Source organism: Monodon monoceros, unplaced genomic scaffold (assembly GCF_005190385.1).
Source record: "Monodon monoceros isolate NGI ecotype Baffin Bay Population unplaced genomic scaffold, NGI_Narwhal_1 Super_Scaffold_18, whole genome shotgun sequence".
Taxonomy (NCBI): Eukaryota; Metazoa; Chordata; class Mammalia; order Artiodactyla; family Monodontidae; genus Monodon; species Monodon monoceros.
The window spans coordinates 96,383,087-96,405,505 of record NW_021703774.1 but is presented as its reverse complement, the minus strand read 5'-3'; the positions used below and the strand labels follow the sequence as shown (position 1 = coordinate 96,405,505).

Below are 22,419 nucleotides of genomic sequence, written 5' to 3'. Positions count from 1 at the left end.
CAGGGATATTCATTAAAGATTTGTTTGTAAATAGCAAGACTGGAGGCAACCTAAGTGTCCATCAATAAGATCTAGTTAAATAAATCATGACTCTTATTTGGTGGAATATTTTGCAGCTATATATAAAGAATAAGATATTTCTAAATGTACTTACTGATAAGGACAGATCTCTAAGATATATTTTTAAGTTAAAAAAATAAGTTACAGGACAGTGTGTACTGTGGTTACTACTTTGTAATAAAAACTATGTATGTATGTAATCAATTTATGCATTAGAATATATGTGGAAGAATATACAGTAAACTGGTCCTCAGCAGCTGGAGAGCAGGTGTTAAAAATATGTGCTTCTTCTTTTTGAAACAGCTTTATTGATATACAAGTTACATACTATGAAAATCACCAGTATTAAGTGTATAATTCAATGAATTTATCATATTTAGCATATTTACAACTATCACCACAATTTAGTTTTAGAACATTTCCATTAGCCTAAAAAGAAAATTATGTCCATTTAGTTATTCCCCATCCCCACTCCCAGCCCTAGGCAAACACTAATCTACTTTCTGTCTCTTTCTGTTTGCCATTTCCAGGCATACTGTATATGCTTTTATACTTTTTGAGTTTATATTTTCCATTGTGAATTTATACCTATTATTCAAAAATACATACCCCTCAGAATTATCTAATTGATCCTATGATTATTTCCTCTTCTCATAAGAAGAAAATGCAGCATAAAAAAGTTAAAGGAAGTCTTTAGTAATATAAACAGACAAGAAGTGAGGCTAGGAATAAAATCAGAACATTATGAAAATGATTCTATCGCCTATTTTTTTTTTTTTTTTTTTTTTTTTTTTTTGCGGTACGCGGACCTCTCACTGTTGTGGCCTCTCCCGTTGCGGAGCGCAGGCTCCGGACGCGCAGGCTCAGCAGCCATGGCTCACGGGCCCAGCCGCTCCGCAGCATGTGGGATCTTCCCGGACCGGGGCACGAACCCGTGTCGCCTGCATCGGCAGGCAGACTCTCAACCACTGCACCACCACCGAAGCCCCTATTTCCTATTTTTATTGCATCAGTATTAGACCTCATTTTGGCTTAGCATACACTGAAATTTAGGTTTAATCATTGTTCACATAAGTGTAAATCTCTGTAAAAGGTCAAAACATTTACCACTCAGAAGGGAAAGAACAAATCATTATACTGAAAAAAGATATGGGTATGAAAATAATACTGTACAGGCACTTCACTTTTTATTGCCTTATTTTGTTAGAAAGCCATAAATACTAATATAATCTTGTCATATATTACAAAGGTTGACCATCTGCTAATGTTGAGATTAATAATCTACCCCATGGTTAACTCATAAAATCATACAAATTTAGATTTGGATGAGGTTTTAGAAATTTATCTATGACATTTTCCCAGATTTATTCCACTAGATACCAGCCAATCTAATTATGTTAGTGGTGACATGTTTAACCTTTGTGAAAGTCTCTGTATGGATTTATTTATATGAATATTGTTGCTGTTAAAAAATCCGAGGGCCAAATTTGTGACCTGTTCCTTCTCAAGTGAATAATAATACTTAATAACAAAAATAATAAGGATGATGATAGCAGCCTTCATTGAGTATTTACTGTAACCCATCACTGAGCTAGAGAAGTGCTTTATGTACATTATGTCTTTTAGGTTTCACAATCACCTAGGATGAAGGCCCTATTTTTAATCCCATTTTCATTTTCAGGAAAGGAAATCCCATTATTTTCAGTAAATGAAATTTATTCCTGGAGGTTAACGAACATGTCTAGTGTCACACAGCTACTAAATGAAAAGAGCTCAAATTTGAACCCAGTCTTTAATCAGCATGCTTTTGTGATATACATTGTTGCATTAGCCTCACTCCTGACTCCATGTTGTATTTTATCCTTTTGTTTTATTTCTTATTTCACTTTTTATATTCACTTTTTGTGTCTTGACTTGTAAAGAACCTTAAATCTTTTCTAGAAAGTGGTGGGGTTTAAATAAGCAAGCATATTGACTATTGTTTGTTTGTAGTCTTGTGCTTTATTAGGAGAAAAAGAAAGGAAAATGTGTTTTTGTGAGTATTATATTTTCTTTTGCCTCCTAAGGCCAGGATTGTCCCCATGCAACAGTTTGTTTTTGCCAGGATAAAGCAAGAGCTAATCAATCAACATTGGCTGAGTCATTGTGGGGAGTACAAAGAATTATGCTAGAGTTCCTGCCCTTTGGGAGCTTACATATTTAATTGTTGAGTGAAAATACATGTACAAAACCACAAACGGGCTTCCCTGGTGGCACAGTGGTTGAGAGTCCGCCTGCCGATGCAGGGGACACGGGTTCGTGCCCCGGTCCGGGAGGCTCCCACATGCCGCAGAGCGGCTAGGCGTGTGAGCCATGGCTGCTGAGCCTGCGCGTCCGGAGCCTGTGCTCCGCAACGGGAGAGGCCACAACAATGAGAGGCCCGCGTACCGCAAAAAAAAAAAAAAAAAAAAAGCCACAAACACGTGAAAAGTGATTATTAATGGCACTGATAATGGGCCCTTTATGTATCATAAGTCAATGATTAAGGCAAAGAAGGCATTGTAGGAAATAGGTGTTTTTGTTTTTAAGGAATCCCAATCCCTGAACCAAATCAAGAATTTTTAACATTTGAGTGCTTTGAAGAGTTCTATTTGGACAAGATGCTCTATAAGGTTTGCCCAAGTTAAAAATAATATAATTTTATGAATCATACAGAAAGTACCATTTAGTACAGTGAAATTCCAAATAGTAAAACGATAAGAGGTTTGTATGCAGAAGATACAGGAAAGCCCATAATAGGCATTGAGAGTAACTGGAGAGACAAGGGATATTTGTGTGTGCACGCGCGTGTGTGTGTGTGTGTGTTGTGGTTGGGGGGGGAAAGGTGGAGAGAGAAAATTGCTGGCAAAGCAGTTACCCACTGAGCAAATTTTTCAAAAATGGATGCCTTTTCAAACGTTGTAGAACCTCTGATAAAACATTTTAAAGGAAATTTCCAATATGCTATTAAAAATAAAACAGAGACAGTGAGAGATACTGTATAGAAAAGGGAGTCAATTTGAGTAGCCTTTCTTAATGCTTCTTCCATCTCTAATCAGTGGTGAAGATGGAGCTACCGCTCCCATCCCCACTTGCTCTTTCAAGCCCCCAAATCATAGATCCTACCCTTGGTACCAGTTTTTGTACCAACTGTTTAATACATCGCTCAACCTGTGTTCTTTTCCATCCAGGTATTGTGAATATTTCCTAGGGGTCCCCACTAATCATCAACTGAGTGAGGTGAGAATCACATCCTTCTCCACTTGGAACTTAAAGTGTCTGGAAGCAAAAGCGTATGTTTCAATCTGATGATGTGTACTTGCTTTGGAAATACTGTTTTTACTAAGCAGTGGTCTTGGTTAACGGGGTAAAGTGTTGTTTGTTTTTTAAGAGGATGGAGAGGTCTGCAAATAAAAGATGGCATAGAAAAAAAAGCTATAAAATAGTTTTTCCTTGGCCCGCCTAGGTCGAGGGGGGAGCCAACTTGGAGCCTGATTTGGAGGGAAAATTGGAGGCTGCCTGGGGGGAGTCCTGCGGTCCAGTGACCAGGCTCCTGAGGTCTAAGGCAGTGGGTGTGGAGGGTTGGGCGGTGTCGCACCCACAGCGCCCTAGGAGGGCAACAGGGACTTCGGAGAGGAACGTACAAAAGAAACGGAGCACGCCACGCTGCACAGCAGCAGGCCCCGGCCCACAGCACTGAGAGCGGAGGGCGGAGGGCCTCACGCGCGCGGCGGCGCGTAGGAGGCGACGGCGGCTGCGCCCACTCCCCCTCGTCCCCGCGCCCCGCCGCTCGCCGCCCGCAGCCGGGCGCCGGCGCGCTCGGCTCTTTCCGCCGCCGCCGCTGCCGCGCGCTGCCCCGTGCGCTCCAGCACCTTCGGCAATTTCCGTCGGGACCTGGCCGCCATTTTCTCTCCGCTTGTGTGTCTCGCCGGCTGCGTGGCTCGGTTCTTGTGAGCGAAGCTTTGTCCGGTTCGGCAATGGACGGGTAGGTAACGAGGCCGGCGAGGAGGTGTGCGAGAGGGGAGTGGGGCCCGCCTTCGGCCTGGTCCAGGGTCGGGCCGAAACCCCCCGGCGGTCCCTCCCCAGGGCTGGGCTGCAGTTACCCAACCCCCGCCCCATCGCACACACCCCTCCTTGGGCTTCCCCCTGGCGGGCTCTGGTCGAGAAAACGGGAAGAAAGCGGGCTTGTGGACTCGGCAGGCGTTGGGGAGACGGCGGGACGACGACCCCGGGGAGACAGCGGGTCCCGGCGGGGCAGCGGGGGATGGGCTCTGGGGGGTCCCAGGACGTCTCGCCCGGCCCTGCCCCCTCTAGGAGCCATTTCGATCCGTAAACTGGGACCCGGACCGCGGGCGAGCGGCGCGGCTGGGAGCGGGTGTAGCGGCCGGAGAGCGAGGCCTGCGTGGGAGTCTCCCTGCGGAGAGAGAGGCCGCCCCCACCTAGGCCCCCCCCAAGCCGTCCCAAGCCTCCCCGGTTTCGCCCGGCCCGCCCCGCCCCGGCTGGGGGAGATGCCGGTGGCGGGAGCTCCCGGGAAGGCTGGGTGGGAGCCGCGGGGGAAGGGGGGGGGCGGGGAGGCGTGCGGTGGCGGGAGGAAGGGGGAGGGCAGATGTCACACTCCTTTGTTTTCACTGGAGTCCGCTAGTGGGGGCGGGAGGCTGAAAAAAACGCCTTTTTGTGTGGCCTAAGATCGTTCCAAGCTTGGCAGAAGGGCCCAGCAATTAAATCATCTCAAAAACGAAGTGTTTGTGGTCGACATCAGTCACATGGGCAAAGGCCAAGAGCCATGGCAGAAACAAGAGTAGATAGTCAACACAGGGCCACCTTTTCAGCTACTTTGACCAGTTTCTGGAAAAACAAAAACAACTCCAAAAAGCCAGAGCCGTGCTGCATCTTTGAGGCTGGCGGTAGTGCTAAGTGAGGTGAGGCAAGGGCTTCGGAAAATGATACGGACCGGGGTCTCTCCCTGGTACTTAACGCTCCCCATCTGAAAAGACTCTTTAATAATTTAACTCATTGTTAGAAAGGAGGCACCCTTTAGGGTGAAAATATAGCCGTATTCATCCCGTTTGGGGGCATAGGAAAAGAGTATCACTTAAAAAATACGTTTATTGGAATCATTGACAGTATTTGAAGGGTCAGAAGTAAAATGTGAGTTTATTTTAATCATCTGGAGTTCGGTATTTTGTGAAGAAACTAAGTGCAGGTCACATAAAAGTTAACAGATTAACAAAATTTGAATCTTCCTAGAGGTTCTCTGGAGATTATTTTCCAGATGAAACAAATCCAGAGAAGTTCACTCTTTCCCCCAGATCAATATGGAAATAGATGGCAAAACTTGCCCTGGAATTCATGTTTCCTGTTTCTATCAAGATTACTAAAGAGTTAAGTTTTAAATCAAAGGGTAAAGGGGTATTATAGGCTTTGGGGGCTTGTTCAGTTTGCTATTTGAAGTGTTAAAAAATACCAAAAGTGTGGTGAGTTTCATCACACCTTTGAAAGTCATTTCTAGAAAGCCAAGTTGATTATGTGCCACTGACCATCTTTGTTTTCTGTCTGCGTTGTGAGTGGAAAATTCATGAATGATGAACTACCCTAAAAAGTTTCAAACAATGACCATTTGAAGAACAAGAGGTTGAAACTTGTTTTTTTCATTACAGAATTGTCACTGAAGTTGCAGTTGGCGTGAAGGTAGGAAAAAAGTTTAAAACTAATGAAAACTGGATTCCTCAGTCAACTGAGCATATTATCATCATTAGTGGAAACTTTCTGTTGGCTTTTGAAAACTATAATACAGCTTACAAAATTCAAGTGTAAAGTGTTTTGTTCAATTTTTAAAGTTGGTTTATATAAATAGTTGTAATCTAAATAGACAACAACCATAAATTTTTTTAGAAAGGCAGTCTGTGAGAATAACATTTTAAAAGTTATGAATGGTGTTCAAGGAATTTAAAAAGCTTTCAGATATGGCTTCTTGTGAATAGAAAATAACCCAGTTTTCTGAGAGGATATGATGGTTTTAAATGGACAGATAAGTGATTTGACCTAAATCATATAATTTTAGTAATCTAAGATTTTTTTAGCTCTGCTTTTGTCTTACGAAGACTAAAATATTTTCACCAATAATAAGCCTCATTAGAAATCAGTTGCTCTGATCTTTAAAGAGAAAAGAAACTTGTTTAGGCAGTTAGCTTCAAATTTGAGTCAGAAGTTATAAAGCTGGTTTGTGTGTCTGTTAAAGAAAGATAGGCCTTATGGTAGAGATTGTTTGGAATCTTTCCTCGTTCACTATGACCAGGAAAACTACTCATACTTTAAACCTTAGTTCTAGTGCTTAGGCGTTTCATTTTCTTGAATCCTTGCATATTTTAACATCGTGATTTATTATAAATTTTGTTTGTAAGCCTTTCTGCCCTCTTAGGGCATGGTTCTTGTCTTAAATCTTCAATTTTCCAAGCCTGACACACCATCTTCCAAGCCTAGTACTAAGATACTTGTTGGATGCAATGACATTGGATGCAGTGACATTTCCCCCCTTCAAGTGTGAGTAGTCTTGAGAGGCTGTGTGCTTAGTCCAGTTATGCTGATTGTTCCAAATAATTTTTGGAATTCTTAAAATTTCATCCATAACAGTGTGATATTATTCAGAACGCTTTTGGAGATATTTTGCGTTTTGCTTATTTTCTGTCCTCTGTATCTAGTAAACTAAGTACTTGTCCATGCTTTAATATTTAGGCTTGTCAAGTTCATATTATGTAGATTGGGGGAGAAATGATGAGCTCTTTGTGGGAAGGTGTATTTATTTTTATTTGGCAATGCTGTTTTCTAAGTTGAGAGTGCAAGATGTAGATATTATAGTTACCATCCAAACAGCCTCTGGAAGTGAATTTTTTAAAAGAATAAATGATTCAAGTCTGAGTTGTCAGCTGTTACTGGATGAGGAGAAAAGGAACTCATAGGACCCTGAACAAGCAGAGAGAAATGAAGATGCCTGGAAGAGGATGTACATATTTGGTTTATTGGCAGTTTTCTGTATTAGTAATTTGAAGAGAAAACGTTAGAAAATGATATAAAAGTAATTGCTAGCCAATTTTTTTGTCCAGTGTTTAATATAAAAGTTTTGATAACTAAAGTTATGTTTTAAATAATTTTCTAGGATAATGGTTAAGAATTTTTGCTTTGGCGTCAGACTTAGGTACAAGTAATTAAGCTTTTATGAAATTAAAAAAAAATAATGTGCATGGTTAAAAAAAAATTTAAAGTGAAAAGTATTTCTCCCTGATATCCAGTCCTGTTTCTTAGGTGTAGATAATTATGTTAACATTATTTTTGGTGCATTTTTTCCTGAAATTATTAGTTTATATATTAGCACACGTGTAAACATCCTTGTTTAGCAACACATATGGATTCATGCCGTGTGTACTGGTCCATATCTTGTTGTTAAAAAAAGCTTTATTGAGATACAATTTGACATAAACTGCATATATTTAAGGTATACTAGTGTTTTGACATGTATACCCCTATGAAACTATCACCACAATCAAGATAATGAACCCCAGAAGTATCATTTTGCCCTTTTGTAATCTCTCCCATCTGCCTTTCTTTCCCCAAGCAACCACTGATCTGCTTTCTGTCACTATAGATGAGTTTGCAATTTTTAGAATTTTAAACAAATAGTCATACAGTATGTACCTTCTTTTTGCCTGGATTATTCCACTCAGCATATTTATTTTGGGATTTCACCCATATTGTGTATCAGTAGTTCATTTCTTTTTATTGCTTTGTAGTATTGCATTGTATGGATATACAGCAATTTGTTGATCCACTCAACTCTTGATGGACATTTGGATTGTTTCCAGTTTTGGGCTATAATAAGTAAAGCTTCTGTGAACATTCCTGTGCAGGTCTTTTTGTGAATGTAAGCTTTCATTTCTCTTGGGGAAATACCTATGATTGGAATGGCTAGACCATATGGTTAGGCATATGTTTAACTTTTTAAGAAACTGCAAACTATTTTCTAAAGTGGTTATACTATTTTACATTGCCACCAGCAGGGTATGAGATTTCCAGTCCATCTACATCCTCTCCAGTGCCTGTTGTCTGGTTTTTTTTGATTATAGAGATTCTAGTGGATGTGAAGTCGTAATCTCTTTGTAGTTTTCATTTGCATTTCTCTAATGTCTTTGGTGCTGAACATTTTCATGGGCTGTTTTCAAGCTGTGTATCATCTTTGGTACAGTGTCTTTTTAAATTTCTTGTCCACTTTTTAAATTGATTTATTTCTTTGAGTTTTGAGAAGTCTACATTTCTGGTTACAAGTTCTTTATCAGATATATGGTTTAAAATATTTTCTGCCACTTGTGTTTTCATTCTCTTCACAGTGTTTTGAAGAGCAGTAGTGCAGCAGTTTTTAATTCCGATGAATTTCAGTTTACCAGGTGCTCTGTGGTGTGTATTTTTTTTTGGTTTGGTGTGGCTCATGCTTTTGGTCATATATAAGCCATCTTTGTGTAACCCAAGGTCACAATGATTTTCTTCTCTGTTTTCTAATAGAAGTTTTACAGTTTTTAGTTTTGCATTTAAGTCTTTTTGAATTAATTTTTTTAATATGGTGCAATGTATGAATCAAGGTTTTTTGGGTTTCCATATGGACATTCACTTTTTCTAGCAACACTCATTGAAAAGACTATTTTTTTCATTGAACTGGCTTTGCACCTGTATCAAAAATCAATTATGTATGTACGTATGATTCTGTTTCTGTACTGTATTCTCGTCCATTGACCCATTTTTGTCTACCTAGTAGCCAAAAGCGTACTGTCTTAATTACTGTAGTTTTATATTAAATCTTGAAATCAAGTAGAACTTTGTTCTTTTTCAAAGTTGTTTTGGCTCTTCTGGGTCCTTCACATTTTCCTGTGAGTCAGTTTCTACAAAAAGGCCTGCTGGGATTTAATTGAAATTAACTTGAATCAGTAGAGCAATTTGGGGAAAATTAACATCTTAATGTTGAGTTTTCTCATCCATGAACACAATTTATCTTTCCATTTACTTAGGTCTTTCATTTCTTTCAGCATTGTTTTAGTTTTCACTGTATAGATTTTGTATTTTTTTGGTCAGATTTATCCTTATTTTGTGTTTTTTGGTGCTATTTTAAAGTAATTTAAAAAATCAGGGCTTCCCTGGTGGCGCAGTGGTTGAGAGTCCGCCTGCCGATGCAGGGGACATGGGTTCATGTCCTGGTCTGGGAAGATCCCACGTGCCGTGGAGCGGCTGGGTCTGTGAGCCATGGTCTGTGAGCCATGGCCGCTGAGCCTGCGCGTCCGGAACCTGTGCTCCGCAGTGGGAGAGGCCACAGCAGTGAGAGGCCCGCGTACTGCAAAAAAAAGAAAAAAAAAATCAAATGTGTATTTGTTATTAATATATAGAAATACAGATTATTTATGCCCATTGCTCTTGTATTCAGCACCTTTGCCAAACTCATTTATTAGATCGAACAGCTATTTGGTAGATGCCGTCAGATTTTATATATACACTGTTCATCGTATTTATTATCTGGATGCCTTTTGTTTTTCTTGCCTGTGGCATCTAGTACAATATTTAAATGATGAGAGCAGGCCTTCTTACTTTTTTCCTGATATTAGGGTAAATACCTTAAATGATATTTTTTTCTTAAAAGTTTGGTACAGTTCACTAGTGAAGCTGTGTGGGCCTGGTGTTTTCTTTGTGGGAAGGTTTTAAACCACATTCAATTTATTGAATAGATATAGGACTATTCACATTATTCTGGAGTGAGCTTTGGTAATTTTGTTTTCATAGAATTAGTCTGTTTCATCAAAGTTGCTGAACTTACTTGCATAGGGTTGTTTGTTGTATTACATTTTTATATTTTTATTATCTGTAGAATCTATAGTGATGTTGCTTCTCTCGTTCCTGGTATTGATAGTGTCTTTTCCCTATCAGTCTGGCTAAAGATTTATTTATTGATTTCATTAATATAAAACAGAAATCAGCCTTTGGTTTCATGGAGTTTTCTCTTTCCCATTTTATTGATTTCTTCTGTTTTAATGTTTTTCTGCTTTGTATTTAGTTTGCTCTCTTCTTAGTTAACATTGAAGCTGATGTAGTTGACATATCTTTTCTAATATAGAGAGGTTTAATGCCATGTATTTCATACAAGTGTTGCTTTCATGGCATCCCTCACATTTTCACATTTATACTTCTTTTCATTCAGTTCAAAATACATTCCAATATGCTTTTTTATTTCTTTGACCCATGGATTATTGAGAAGTATGTTATTTGATTTCCAAGTATTTGGAATTTTCCATGTATTTTTCTGTTATTTATTTCTAATTTAATTCCATTGTGCTTAGAGAACATTTTGTAAGACTTGAATCTTTGTAATTATTTTATTGTTTTATGGTTCAGATATATATCCTGTTTTAAGTGCATTTGATAGGGATGTGCATTCTGTTATTGTTGTGTTCTATGCATGTCAATTAGGTCATGTTTATTGGTAGTGTTGCTCAAGTGAGCTGCCTTTCCTGATTTTTTATTGTTCTGTCACTTATTGAGAAAACAATATTGAAATCTCCTATATTGTGCATTCGTTTGTTTTTCCTTGCAGTTCTACCAGTTTTTGCTTTATGTTTTTGAAGTTATAATTAGTACATAAACGTTCAGGATTACTATGTCCTCTTGATTCATTGACCCCTTTATTATTATGCAGTGACCTTTTTTATCCCTGGTAATCTATTTTGCTTTAAAATTTTTAAAAATTTCTTTGCTTTCTTTTTTTTAAATTTCTTTGCTTTACTTTTTCTGATATTAATACAGCCATCTTGGCTTTCTTTTGAATACAGTTTACATGGTATATCTTTTTCCATTATCTTACTTTCAGACTATTTGTATCCTTAGATTTTAAAGTGTATTTCCTGTAGACAGCATAAAATAGAGACTTGATTTTTAAATCCTATCTTACACCCTCTTTTGGTTGTTGAGACCCTTCACATTCAATATTGTTATATTAATATGGTTAGTTTTAAAAGTACCACTTTGTTGTTTTGTCTCTTATGTTCTTCATTCCCTTTTTTTTTTTCCTGCTTTCTTTTGGATTGAGTAAATTTTTTAATTCCATTTTAATCTCTTTAGCTGATTAGCTTATAGCTGTTTTGTTATGTTGATAGCTGTTTTAGGATTTATAGCATACATCTTTAATTGATCACAGTCTTAACTCAAGTAGTATTTATGCTACTTTACATATACTACGTGAATATTAGAATACTTCTCCCCCTTTGGCCTCTGTACTATTATTATAACATTTTACTTCTACGTGTTATAAATTCTATAAGGCATTCTTTTTATTTGTTTAAACAGCCATTTATCTTTTTAAAAGATTTAAACAAGACAATCTTCTACTTTACCCTTAACATAGTTATGCACATGCATTGGATACTTAGGGAGGATTCTCTGCAGATTTCCAGAGTTCTCTCCGTGCAGCTGTCTTTGGAACTCTGCCATACAAACTCTAGTTGCTTTGGTCCCCTTGGATTCTTGCCTCTTTCTTAACTGTCAGGGAGTTTTCCAAGTTCGACCTGGTTTCCTTATCTGAGCTGTGCCTTGACCTGGACTTTTTCTCAAGTGAGTGAGCTGGGACGATGATGGCCTTACCCCATGGTTGTTTTCTGACTCTGGGGGATCATTGTTCATCATTGTCTGATGTCCAGTGGTCTTGAAGAACATCGTTCTATATATTATGTGTGATTTTCTTTTTCTTTTATTTTTTTTCTCAGTTGGGCAAAGTGGCTCATGTTATACCTTCTTGGCCAAAATTAGAAGTTCACTTTAAAAAAAAAATTATGTAATATTTCTGCAGTAATAGATTTATCTTATTCTTTGTTCTGTGGATGCACCACAGTGTAGTTGCTTGACATACCACAATTTAGATCCACATTGATGAACATTTTGGTTTGATTCCCTTTGCAGTTAAAAATAGAAGCATACTAAAAATAGAAGTAAAAATGCAGTGTCAAATGAAATTTACAGTTAAAAAGTTTGTTAAAACCACAATGCCACAAGTTTCCTTACTCATTTGTTTTCTACAGTTGTGTATGGGAGTGCCTGTTCTTCTACACCCTTACCAATCGTGGGTTTTAATAAAAATTTAGAATACTAGCTAATTTCACGGTAAAAAAAAAAGTTTTGTAATTTGAAATGGGTGAGATTTTCAAAATTTGACTTTCTATTTCTGTGAACTGCCTCTTTGTATATGTGATCTATTTCAATGATTATCTTGTTTGTTACAACTCTATATAAAAAGAAAATTGATTCATATACATCATAGGTACTTTTTCTTACAGTTTATTACTTTTTTACCTCATACAGTTTTGGGCATCTAGGTGTGTTTGAATTATGAAGTAGTATAATTTATTTTTTTTTTGTCTCTGATACTTAAACATTTTTAATTTCAGTTTCTTTAAAATTGAGATTATAAATTCTGAAGATTAAAAGTGTTTATGCATAAAAAGTATTTTCCGTGAATTAGGTCCTTTGTTAATGTTAACCAATTTATACTACATAAAGAACAAACAATTTTTATAGCTTTAGGGTATGTTGAAATCTCATTTTTCATTATCCTTATAAATGTGCTGTAGACTTACTCAGTTCCCAATGATTTTAGACTCCTTTGTATTTGGTCAGGTCAGTGAGACTGTAAAACAAGAAAGGAAATTTGTGAATTTTTAATATGAAGTTTGTTGCATTTGTTTAAAATGTTTTTTTATGTTCTTTGTAATTTGTTTCAGAGGTTTCATTTCTGTACTCTTAACCATTTTTGCCTTTGAAATTCTTGCAGAATAATGGGCCCAAGTAGTTAGCTTTTTTCAAGTTAAATTTCACTAGAATTTTGAAAGCACTGGTGTAAATTGCTGAATGCACAGTTTTAAGTTGTGATATGACTATTTTATTCATCATCATTGGCTTTCCTAGACAATTACAGTAAAATAATGCTAAAGGAAACTTTTTTGTAATAGTTGAACATAACTGATTTATAACAGGTGGGTTAAGAAAAACTGTGTTGTTCGGGTTTTTAGATTTTGAGTTTTCTTAAAACATTACATAATGCTTGCTAGGGTATTTGTATTAGAATTTCAAATTAGAGACATCAGTGTGTCTGCTGAATGTCAGCACTGTGTTAAAGACTGGTGATTCAGAGACATTAAGAATAGAATATATGTGTCTTGAGGGCAGGGACCTTTTTTGTTTTATTGTTTCTGTGTCATCAGTAGTGCCTGTTAAATAGTACATACTCAGTATATATTTAATGACTATTGAAGGGTCTCTGGCTTCAACATGCCCATAATCTCATGAGCCACTTATCAGTAAAAAGGTAAATACCAATTTTATTGCACAACATTCTTCCTTTTTGCTGGAGATCCAAAAGAGCTGTATCTTCTAGAACCTCATCTAGTTGAAGAAACAAATATACAAGGTTTAAGCAAATGCCCTATGGCTACGTTTAGGGAAGATTGGTTGGTAGAATCAGAGTAGATTTCATGAAATCAGTGGATTGTGACCTGTGTATTGTAAATGTTTGGGAGCAGAAGTGAGCAGTATATGCTGAGGGGAAGACATGGCCAAAGTTTTGTCAATAGGCTGGCACAAATTCATAGCCCTTGAACAATTTAGCTGAATGATGGATTTTACAGCGAAGGGTTTGTGTAATATATGAGAGGGAGAGAAAAGATAGAATGGCCGATAGGTTGGAGAAAATTTCAAGTATTTCATGTGGTAGGCAGTATTCCATATATCTGTAAGCTTCCATACATGAAAGTAGCTCATTATTCTGCTATCTTTAGAATGTGGAGACTGAGCTGCAAAATAGTTGGCTTTGGTACTGTATGGAGCATCATGAATTAGAATATAGTCGTTAACTATTCTGATCTCTTACTTGGTCCATTTGTGTTCCTGAACTGTAATAGCTTTCTTAATTTAGTTTCAGACATACTTCATTAAGGGCTAAGGTGGTTAGGTAATATTTTTACTTTAAAAGTAATAAAATACAACAGTTATGAAAGGTATGTGTTTTTGAGCAATGATTCATCTTATAACTGTTGTGGTGAATTTTAAACATTAAAAAAAGACACAGTAGTATCACAAAGCGTTATTTATATGTCACTCAGCCCCAACAATCATCAACGAACAACCCATTGCTAAAACTTAGGAGATCCACACTCTACTTTTCTCCTCCTGTATTATTTTGAGAAAAATTCCAGGTTGTTTCATCCATAAATGTTTTGGTGTGTCTCTTTAAAAGGTAGGGTCCGTCCTCCCTCTCTTTCTGTTTTAAAGAAATACAATCACAGTACTGTTAGTGCACCCCCCCCAAAATAGCAACAATTGCTTAATGTTCTTAAGTGCCAGATTTGTAAGATTTCTATTTGTCTCATGAAAGTCATAATATTTTTACAGAGTTCATTTTTCGTGGTGGGGAGGGATCAGGATCAAATAAGAACACATTCAGTAAATTGACATGCCTTTTAAATTTCTTTCACTTTACGAATTCTCCTTTTATCACTGTGAGGTTTTTCATAATTACATTTTATTTTTGAAGAAAACTGGTTGTTGGTCTTACAGAGTTGTCCATAGTCTGCATATACTGATTGTATTCTGATGTTATAATTGTTATGTTGTCCATATAGTCAGTTGGTAGATGGATCTACAGACCATCAGGTTCTCTTTCTGTTTTTAGTAATATTTTATAAGTGGTGATATGTTTTTCCATTAGAAGATATATGATATCTGATTTTTTTTGCATATGTCTGTGTGATGTTTTTTCCAAGAACATTTTGTAATAACTTTTTCTTCAATTTGTTTATGCTCAGCATAGTTTGCTCAATAGACATCTGTTTGTCAGTATTCTTAAAGGATATGTACAAAGAAGTATATCTTGAAAGTCCAATTAAATTTTCTATAATAGAAATATATTAAAATTGAACATAAATTGGCATTACTGATGGTGGACAAGAAATTTTTTCAATGAAGGGCTTGTCAAATTAAAAGCACGTGATGTAGAATTAACAAACTAGAGTTGGCCTCTAACATTGAACAAGGTAACCTCTGAGTTTCAGTTTTTCAACTTTTAAGATGGGTTTAACAGGACCTACCTCAGAAATTATGTTGAAGATTGAATAATATGTAAAAGATTTAGCACAGAATGGCCGTAAGTGCTCAAATGATGCTTGGTATTGTAGTTCTTTAATTTGTAAATCCTATTTAGAAGGAGCCCTTTATTAGAAGTCAACTTTGAAGTTTTTATTTTTTGTTACTGATTTCTAGGAGTTTTTATATATTGTGGGTACTAAAGCTTTGTTAGTTATATATGGTACAGATAAATTCCTTCCTGTCTGTGGCTTGATTTTTTTGCATTGATGAGTAGAGTAGGAAATTTTAACATTAAATTTACGTTTTAGTTTTAAGAAATCTTTCTTAAACTCAAGGTTTTATACTATATAGTCTTATGGATTTTATTTTGAAAATTTTTAAATTTTGATTTTCACAGTTAGGACCTCAGTTTACCTGTAATTTAATTTTTGTGTAATGTGTTGTAAATGGCTAACAAATCTGGTACAAACTCAGTTGAATGGTTCATATTTTCCTACTGATCTGCAGTGTTAGTTGTCAGGTTTCCATATATGTGTGAAACTTTCCCTGGGCTATCTCTTTTGTTTCATTGTCTATTACTGTCTTACTACCCAAATGTCTGAATTTAATGTGGCATCACAGTAAGTTTTGGAATCTTGGAGAGTGAATTTTGCAACTTCAAAATTGTCTTGGCATTTTCTTCACTGTATATATATTTTTAAGATCAGTTGGCTAAGTTCCATGAAGACTTTTCAGGTTTTGATTATAGTTGTACTAAATTTATAAGTTAATTGGAGAGTATTGTATTTGTATTATCAAAAAAATAAGATGGCAGAGCTGGAGAGAACAGTGATACTTTTCTTTGAAGAATTTTTCCTTTACTTCTCCATACTATTTTGTTTAATGCTTAATGCAGAAACTTAATGCTTTAGGCAAAAAGGAAAATAAATTAATTCACTGATAATTTTACCAAAGCTAATCAGCACTGTATGTACTTCCCATCATTTTCCCTACATGTTAGAAGGATTTTTAAAAGCTTATGTGTAGGCATGAGGAAAGAGAGATGCTTCTTTGCCAGTTTGATTTTTTTCCAAAGTTATTGATTTATTCAGTACTTTTCTATTTCCCAGAATTTTATAGCATTTTAAAATTCTGCCTTTTTAAATTTTTATTAACAGTACACATTCATATTTTATCCTTTTGCTTTTTTTTTTTTTTTCTTATCAGAGACCTTATTTTACTGGTCTTTTCAAAGTACCAGCTTTTGTTAATTTTTTTTGTTTGTTTCATGATTCACTAATTTATGTTTTTGTCTTTTTTTGCCCACTATTTTACTGTATTATTATTTTTTGTCTACTTTAAATTCCATCCCGAACATGTTTATTTTCTTGTTTAAAAATGCATTCAAGGTGAAGAAAGATCAGTTGATAGTTTGGGCAGTAAGCTTTGACTTTTAGAGTTCCCTTTTATCTTTTTTTTTTTTTTTTTTTTTTTTTAAGATTGAGGTGTAATTGATGTAGAAACATTGTGTTATTTTCAGGTGCACAAAATGAATTGATGTATGTATATATTGTGAAATGATTACCAGAATAAGTTTAGTTAACATCCATCACCACACATAGTTAAATTATTTTCCTTGTGATGGGAATTTCTAAGATTTATTCTCTGCAACTTTCAGATATACAGTATTATTAACTATATCAGCATGCGGTACATTATATTGTCAGGAGTCATTTATGTCATAACTCTGAGTTTGTACCTTTTGACCACCACCTTCACTAATTCCTATCCCCCCTCCGTCCTTCCCTAAAAGGCCTGGCTGTGCTTCTGGATACCACTGTTTTCTGTATCTGTGAGTTCAGTGTTTTGGGTTTTTGTTTGTTTTTTTAAGAATCTACATATAAATGAGATCATATGGTGTTTGTCTTTCTCTGACTTGTTTCACTTAGCCTAATGACCTCATTTGCATGTTGTTGCAAATGGTAGGATTTTCTTCTGTTTATAGCTGAATAGTATTTCATTGTATAGATTAACCACATTTTCTTCATGTGTTGATGGAGACCTAGGTTGTTCCCATGTCTTGACTGTTGTAAATAGTGCTACAATGAATACAGGGTGCAGATATCTTTTATAGATAGTGATTTTATTTCTTTCGGGTAAATACTTAGGTGGTATTGTTGGATCATACAGTTGTACTTTTTCAAATTTTTTGAGGAACCTGTTTTCCTTTTCCTTAGTGGGTACACCAATTTACATTCCCATCATCAGTGCACAAGTCTTCCTTTTTCTCCACATCCTCAACAGTGCTTGTTATTTCTTACTTTTTTTGTAATATCCATTCTAACAGGTGTGAGGTGATATCTCATTGTGGTTTTGATTGGCATTTCCCTGATTAGTGATGTTGAGCACCTTTTCATGTTCCTGTTGGTTGTTTGTGTGTCTTTGGAAGAATGTCTATTGTGTCTTCTGCTCATTCTTTGATCATACTGTTCATTTTTTTCTGAGTAGTATGAGTTGTTTATTTTTGATACTAACTTTCTATATATGATTTGTAAATATTTTCTCCCATTCAGTAGGTTGCCTTTTCATCTTGTTGATGGGTTCCTTTGCTCTGCAGCAGCTAAAAGTTCGATATAGTCCAAATTTATTTTTGCTTTTGTTGTCTTTGCTTTTGGTGTCAAAGCCAAAAAGTCATTGCTAAGACTGATGCCAAGGGGCTTAGTTATACTAAATCCTTAGTTTGATAAGGATTGCATTGAATCTGTAGATTGTTTTGGGTAGTGTGAACATTTTAACAGTATTCTTCCAGTCCATGAGCATGGAATATCTTTCCACTTATTTGTGTCTTCTTCAATGTGTTTCATCAACGTCTTACAGCTTTTTCACTTTTTAAGCTTTGTGAAAGCTTCAAGGTATACAAAAGTAGGGTGAATGGTATAATAATATACTTCCTTTGCCTTCCTGTGGGAGAATATTAAAGTAAATCTCAGTGATTATATCATTCCTAAATACTTCAATGTGTATTTCTAGTAGATATAATCTCTTAAAGATGACATTTATATCATCACACCTAATAAAATTTTAAATAAGTTTTTCCTTTTTTATTGAAGTATATTTGACATACAATATTATGTTAGTTTTAGGTGTATAACATAATGATTCAAAATTTACATACATTACAGATTGATCACCATAACCATCTGTCACTGTAAAAAATTATTAATTATATTCCCCAAGCTGTACATTACATCCCAGTAACTTATTTATTTTATAACTGGAAGTTGGTATCACTTAATCCCCTTCACTTATTTTGCCCAATCCCACCCCATCACTAAAATAATTTCTTAATATCATCTAATGTCTAACAGTAGTCAAAGTTTAAAGAAGTCTTTTATATTTTCTCTTTAAAGAAGTCTTTTATATTTTCTTTAAAGAAGTCTTTTATATTTTCTCTTTGAATCAGGGATCAAGGAAAGTCAACATGTTGATTTGGTTCTTTTAAGTCTATTTATGTCAGTTTTCCTTCTCCCTCCCCCTTTCTTGATTTTCTTTGTTAGAGAAACTGGGTCATCTATTCTGTACAATTTTCTGAAAATTATAATTTTGCTGATTATACCTTCATGTTGTCATTTTGTGTGTTTCCCATGTCTTGTATTTCCTGTGTACTTGTAGTTAGATGAGGCTTGATTGGATTCAGGTTTAATTTTTAGCAAGAATATTTTATAAATGTACTCTGTAATTTCTAATGTATCACACCAGGAGGAACATGTCTAGTTACCTCTTTGTGATGTTTTATCAGTAGGTTCAGTACTGACATTTATCAGTAGGTTCAAGTGTCCTCAGCTTGATGCATCCAGTGTAGAGTGCTCTTATCATCCTTTCACCCAGTGGGCTTTAGTAGCTGATAATTGAGTAATTTCATTGGGTATTGCAAAAATGGTGATATTATTTTTTTCTCCTGCATATATTTTTAAATATTTTTCTGTTGGAAGAACTTTTTTCATCAAATATTTAGTCATACTGAAACACCCTTACCAAAAGAAAAGCAGGGTAGATTTTCAGTTAAAAATTTTTTCCTCATGAGCTGGTATCTCCAGTAACTCCAGTGTAATGTGAGTTCTTTAACATTGATGTTAGGTCGTTGTGAAGGCAAGGATTTTTACGTTTATTCCAGTCTTATTGCAATGATCATTCCTTTAAAAATGTTTAAATTTTCTCATCTTGGGCCAGCAGCAGCTCATAATACCGGTAATTTTGATACTTACCTAAAGTATCATTTCTTCCTCCAAAACTTCAATTAGCCATTTCTTTAAAAAGAATGGTCCTTTGGTGAGACCTGGTCCTTAGAGACCACAGTAATGTGGGTGCAAAGGTGCCAATTGCTTTTAGGTTGTTATTGTTTCAAGGTCTTTTTCAATTCACAAAGCTAACAAAATTTTTTTGAGACAAATGTATTTGAACTCATTTATTTCCAGTTCGTATGTAATTTTACAATTTTTCCTCTTCCAGTTTTTTGTTTGTATCTCTTGTATGTTGTAAACTCTTGCTTGCTAGTGTTAACATAATTGCATTTATACTAGTTTCTGTAAAAAGCAACATCAGTGTTAACATTAACATTGTAATACAGTTTTAAGATGTGTGCAGTTATTTTTGTCCTTAAAGTGTATTTTGCAAAGAATGTATAGTAAAATCACAGAATTTTTAAATCTATTGAGATAATTCTGTGTGCGGTTCTACCATCAAGCTAATAGTTAGGTTTATTTGTTACATTTTGGTTTTCATTTTTAGGGAATTTTTTTCATGTTGAATAAATTTTCCAAAGTCAAAACTGCAAAACAAGCTACATTCATAGATGTCTAGTCTTTCACTCCTGTCCACTCTACTTTGCTTTTTCTATCCCCTTATAGGTATCTATTTTCACTAGTTTTTGGCTTATTCTTTTGTTTAATAGAAGTAAGTGTGAATTTCTTTTTACGTGCTAGCTCCCACCATCTTAGGGAAAAGGTAGCACAGAATACACAGGGTTTAATATCTTACCTTTTTTACTTAATGAGAAATACACTCTGGAAATCACTCCATGGGTATATATGGAAAATCTCATTTCTTTATACCACTGTATAGAAAGTATGCAAGTGCCTCACTTCCCCCTAGCCATAGTATAGTATATTGTCAAATGCTTGGGGTTTTGTCAGTCTGAGAGGTGAAATGGCATCTAAATCTAGTATTAATTTGAATTTGTTTTTACTGTGAGCAAGATGAAACAACTTTTCTGTTTACGGATAATTTCCATTTCGTGTGTGCTGAAAACTAATCTTATCTCTTGCCTATTTTTTTATGAGTAACTGGTCTAAATTTTCATAGGAATCTGTATATGAAGGTTTGATTCTATTTTTGGCTCAGGTTTTTAGGAACAGTTTCAAAATTTTATCTGAATAAACTACAACGATTAGATTTTGTTCTATTTTTCTTTTTTCTCTTATTTTCATTAAAATATTTTTATTGTGTTTGACCAGATATTATGATCTGTATGATTTCTCCTCTATGGAACTTACTGAGGTATTCATTACATAGTATGTGATCCACATTTGTGACTTACATACTCATGTATAAACATAAAATATTTTCTTCTGAAAAATTTTAAAGTCTTATCTGTTGCGTTTGTCTCTTAATTCATCAGAAAAAAATTTAATTCATTTATTGTACAAGGTGGGGATCCAATTTCATTTTTCTTCTGTCTTAGAGATAGCCAGTTAAAATATGCAGTGTCATTTTTTTTTCACATTACGGATATATATATTTTAGGGTAAAGGCTAAGCCACTATAACAAAATGGTAATGCAGAACATAGTGGTGTAAATAACCTAGAAGTTGATTTTTCATAAGTGAAAGTCCTGCAGTTGTAAGAAAATGGTATCAGTATGCTCCATGAGGTTATTCACTGGGCTAAGTTTTTTTCATCTGTTTTTTTTCATGACCTAATGATATATAATTATGTTTTTTTTGTTTTGCTTACCTAATTCTCACCCAAAGTTTGTCTATTCTGTTGTCTTGTTTTCAAAAAATCAAATTTTGGTTTTATTGATCCTCTTCGGTATGTCATTGTATGTATTTTATATTTTTATTGGTTGTATGAGTTTGTGCTTTCACAGCTTTTAGCAGGTAGGTAGCACTCAGTCCACCTCCTTTGTAGCACCTTTGTGTTTGTGGAGGCCAGAAATACATGAGTGAGAACCTTCCTTTCTCTCTGAGAATCTAATTTTCCTCAGGAACTTGATATTCACATCCTTGTCCCATGTTTTTCTGTCATGGTTCTCTCTTCTCCAGAGGAGAAAGTTGTTGGGCTAGTCTCAGTCCTGAAACCTGTCAGAGCCCAAGGACTGTGATAAGATGTTATCTCTGTTTTTCAAATGAGTAAGTTAAGGTTTAGAACAGGTAAGTAATTTACCAGTGACATAGTAGGTGAAAGCTGAACTACAGAATCCTTTTTCTTAAATGCCATATGGCATAATTGTCATAGAAACAAAGAAAACTAGGTTAATTCATCACATCAATCGACTAAAGAAGAAAAATCATGATCATATCACTAGATGAGGATAAAACATTTGACAGAATTCAGCACCCATTCATGATAAAAATTCTCACTAAACTAGAACAGAGGGGAACTTCAACTTGACAAAGAACCCTACAGCTAACATCATATTAATGGTGAGAAACTCCACACTTTCTCATGAAGATCAAGTACAAGGCAAGGATGTCCCTCCTCACTTCTTTTCAACATCCTCCTGGAATTCCTTGCTGATGCAGTAAGGCAAGAAAAGGAAATTAAAGGTATACAGATTGAGAAGGAAGGTATAAAACTTGTTTGCAGATGACATGATAGTCTATGTACAACATCCAAAAGAATTGACAAAAAATTTCATGTAACTGATAAGTAGTTATTGCAGGATTGCAGGGTACAAGGTTAATATATTAATAGGAAAGTAAATTGCTTTCCTGTATACCAGTGGTGAGCAAGTGCAATTTGAAATTAAAAACAAAATACAGTTTACATTAGCACCCCCAAATTTGAAAATCTTAGGTATAAATCTAACAAAATACATATAAGATCTACATGAGGACAACTACAAAACTTTGATAAATGAAACCAAAGAACCAAATAAATGTGGATAGATATTCCACGTTCATGGATAGGAAGACTCAGTATTGT

General features: G+C 35.5%; 1 protein-coding gene across 8 annotated transcripts in view; it reads left to right on the top strand.

Annotated features, from left to right (window-relative positions):
* The first annotated feature begins 3,807 nt into the window (after positions 1–3,807).
* PTBP2 (polypyrimidine tract binding protein 2) overlaps positions 3,808–22,419 on the top strand; it is an 80,430-nt gene continuing 61,818 nt past the window's right edge. For 4 of the 8 annotated variants that reach the window (XM_029227871.1, XM_029227870.1, XM_029227869.1 and 1 more), the window contains exons 1-2: positions 3,808–4,063; positions 5,736–5,766. In XM_029227871.1, the coding sequence (XP_029083704.1) occupies positions 4,056–4,063; positions 5,736–5,766 (39 nt within the window). In that variant the 5' untranslated portion in view covers positions 3,808–4,055. Of the gene's footprint in view, positions 4,064–5,331; positions 5,460–5,735; positions 5,767–22,419 lie in introns of those variants that run through there. The other 4 variants (XM_029227867.1, XM_029227866.1, XM_029227865.1 and 1 more) reach the window with 1 other exon arrangement.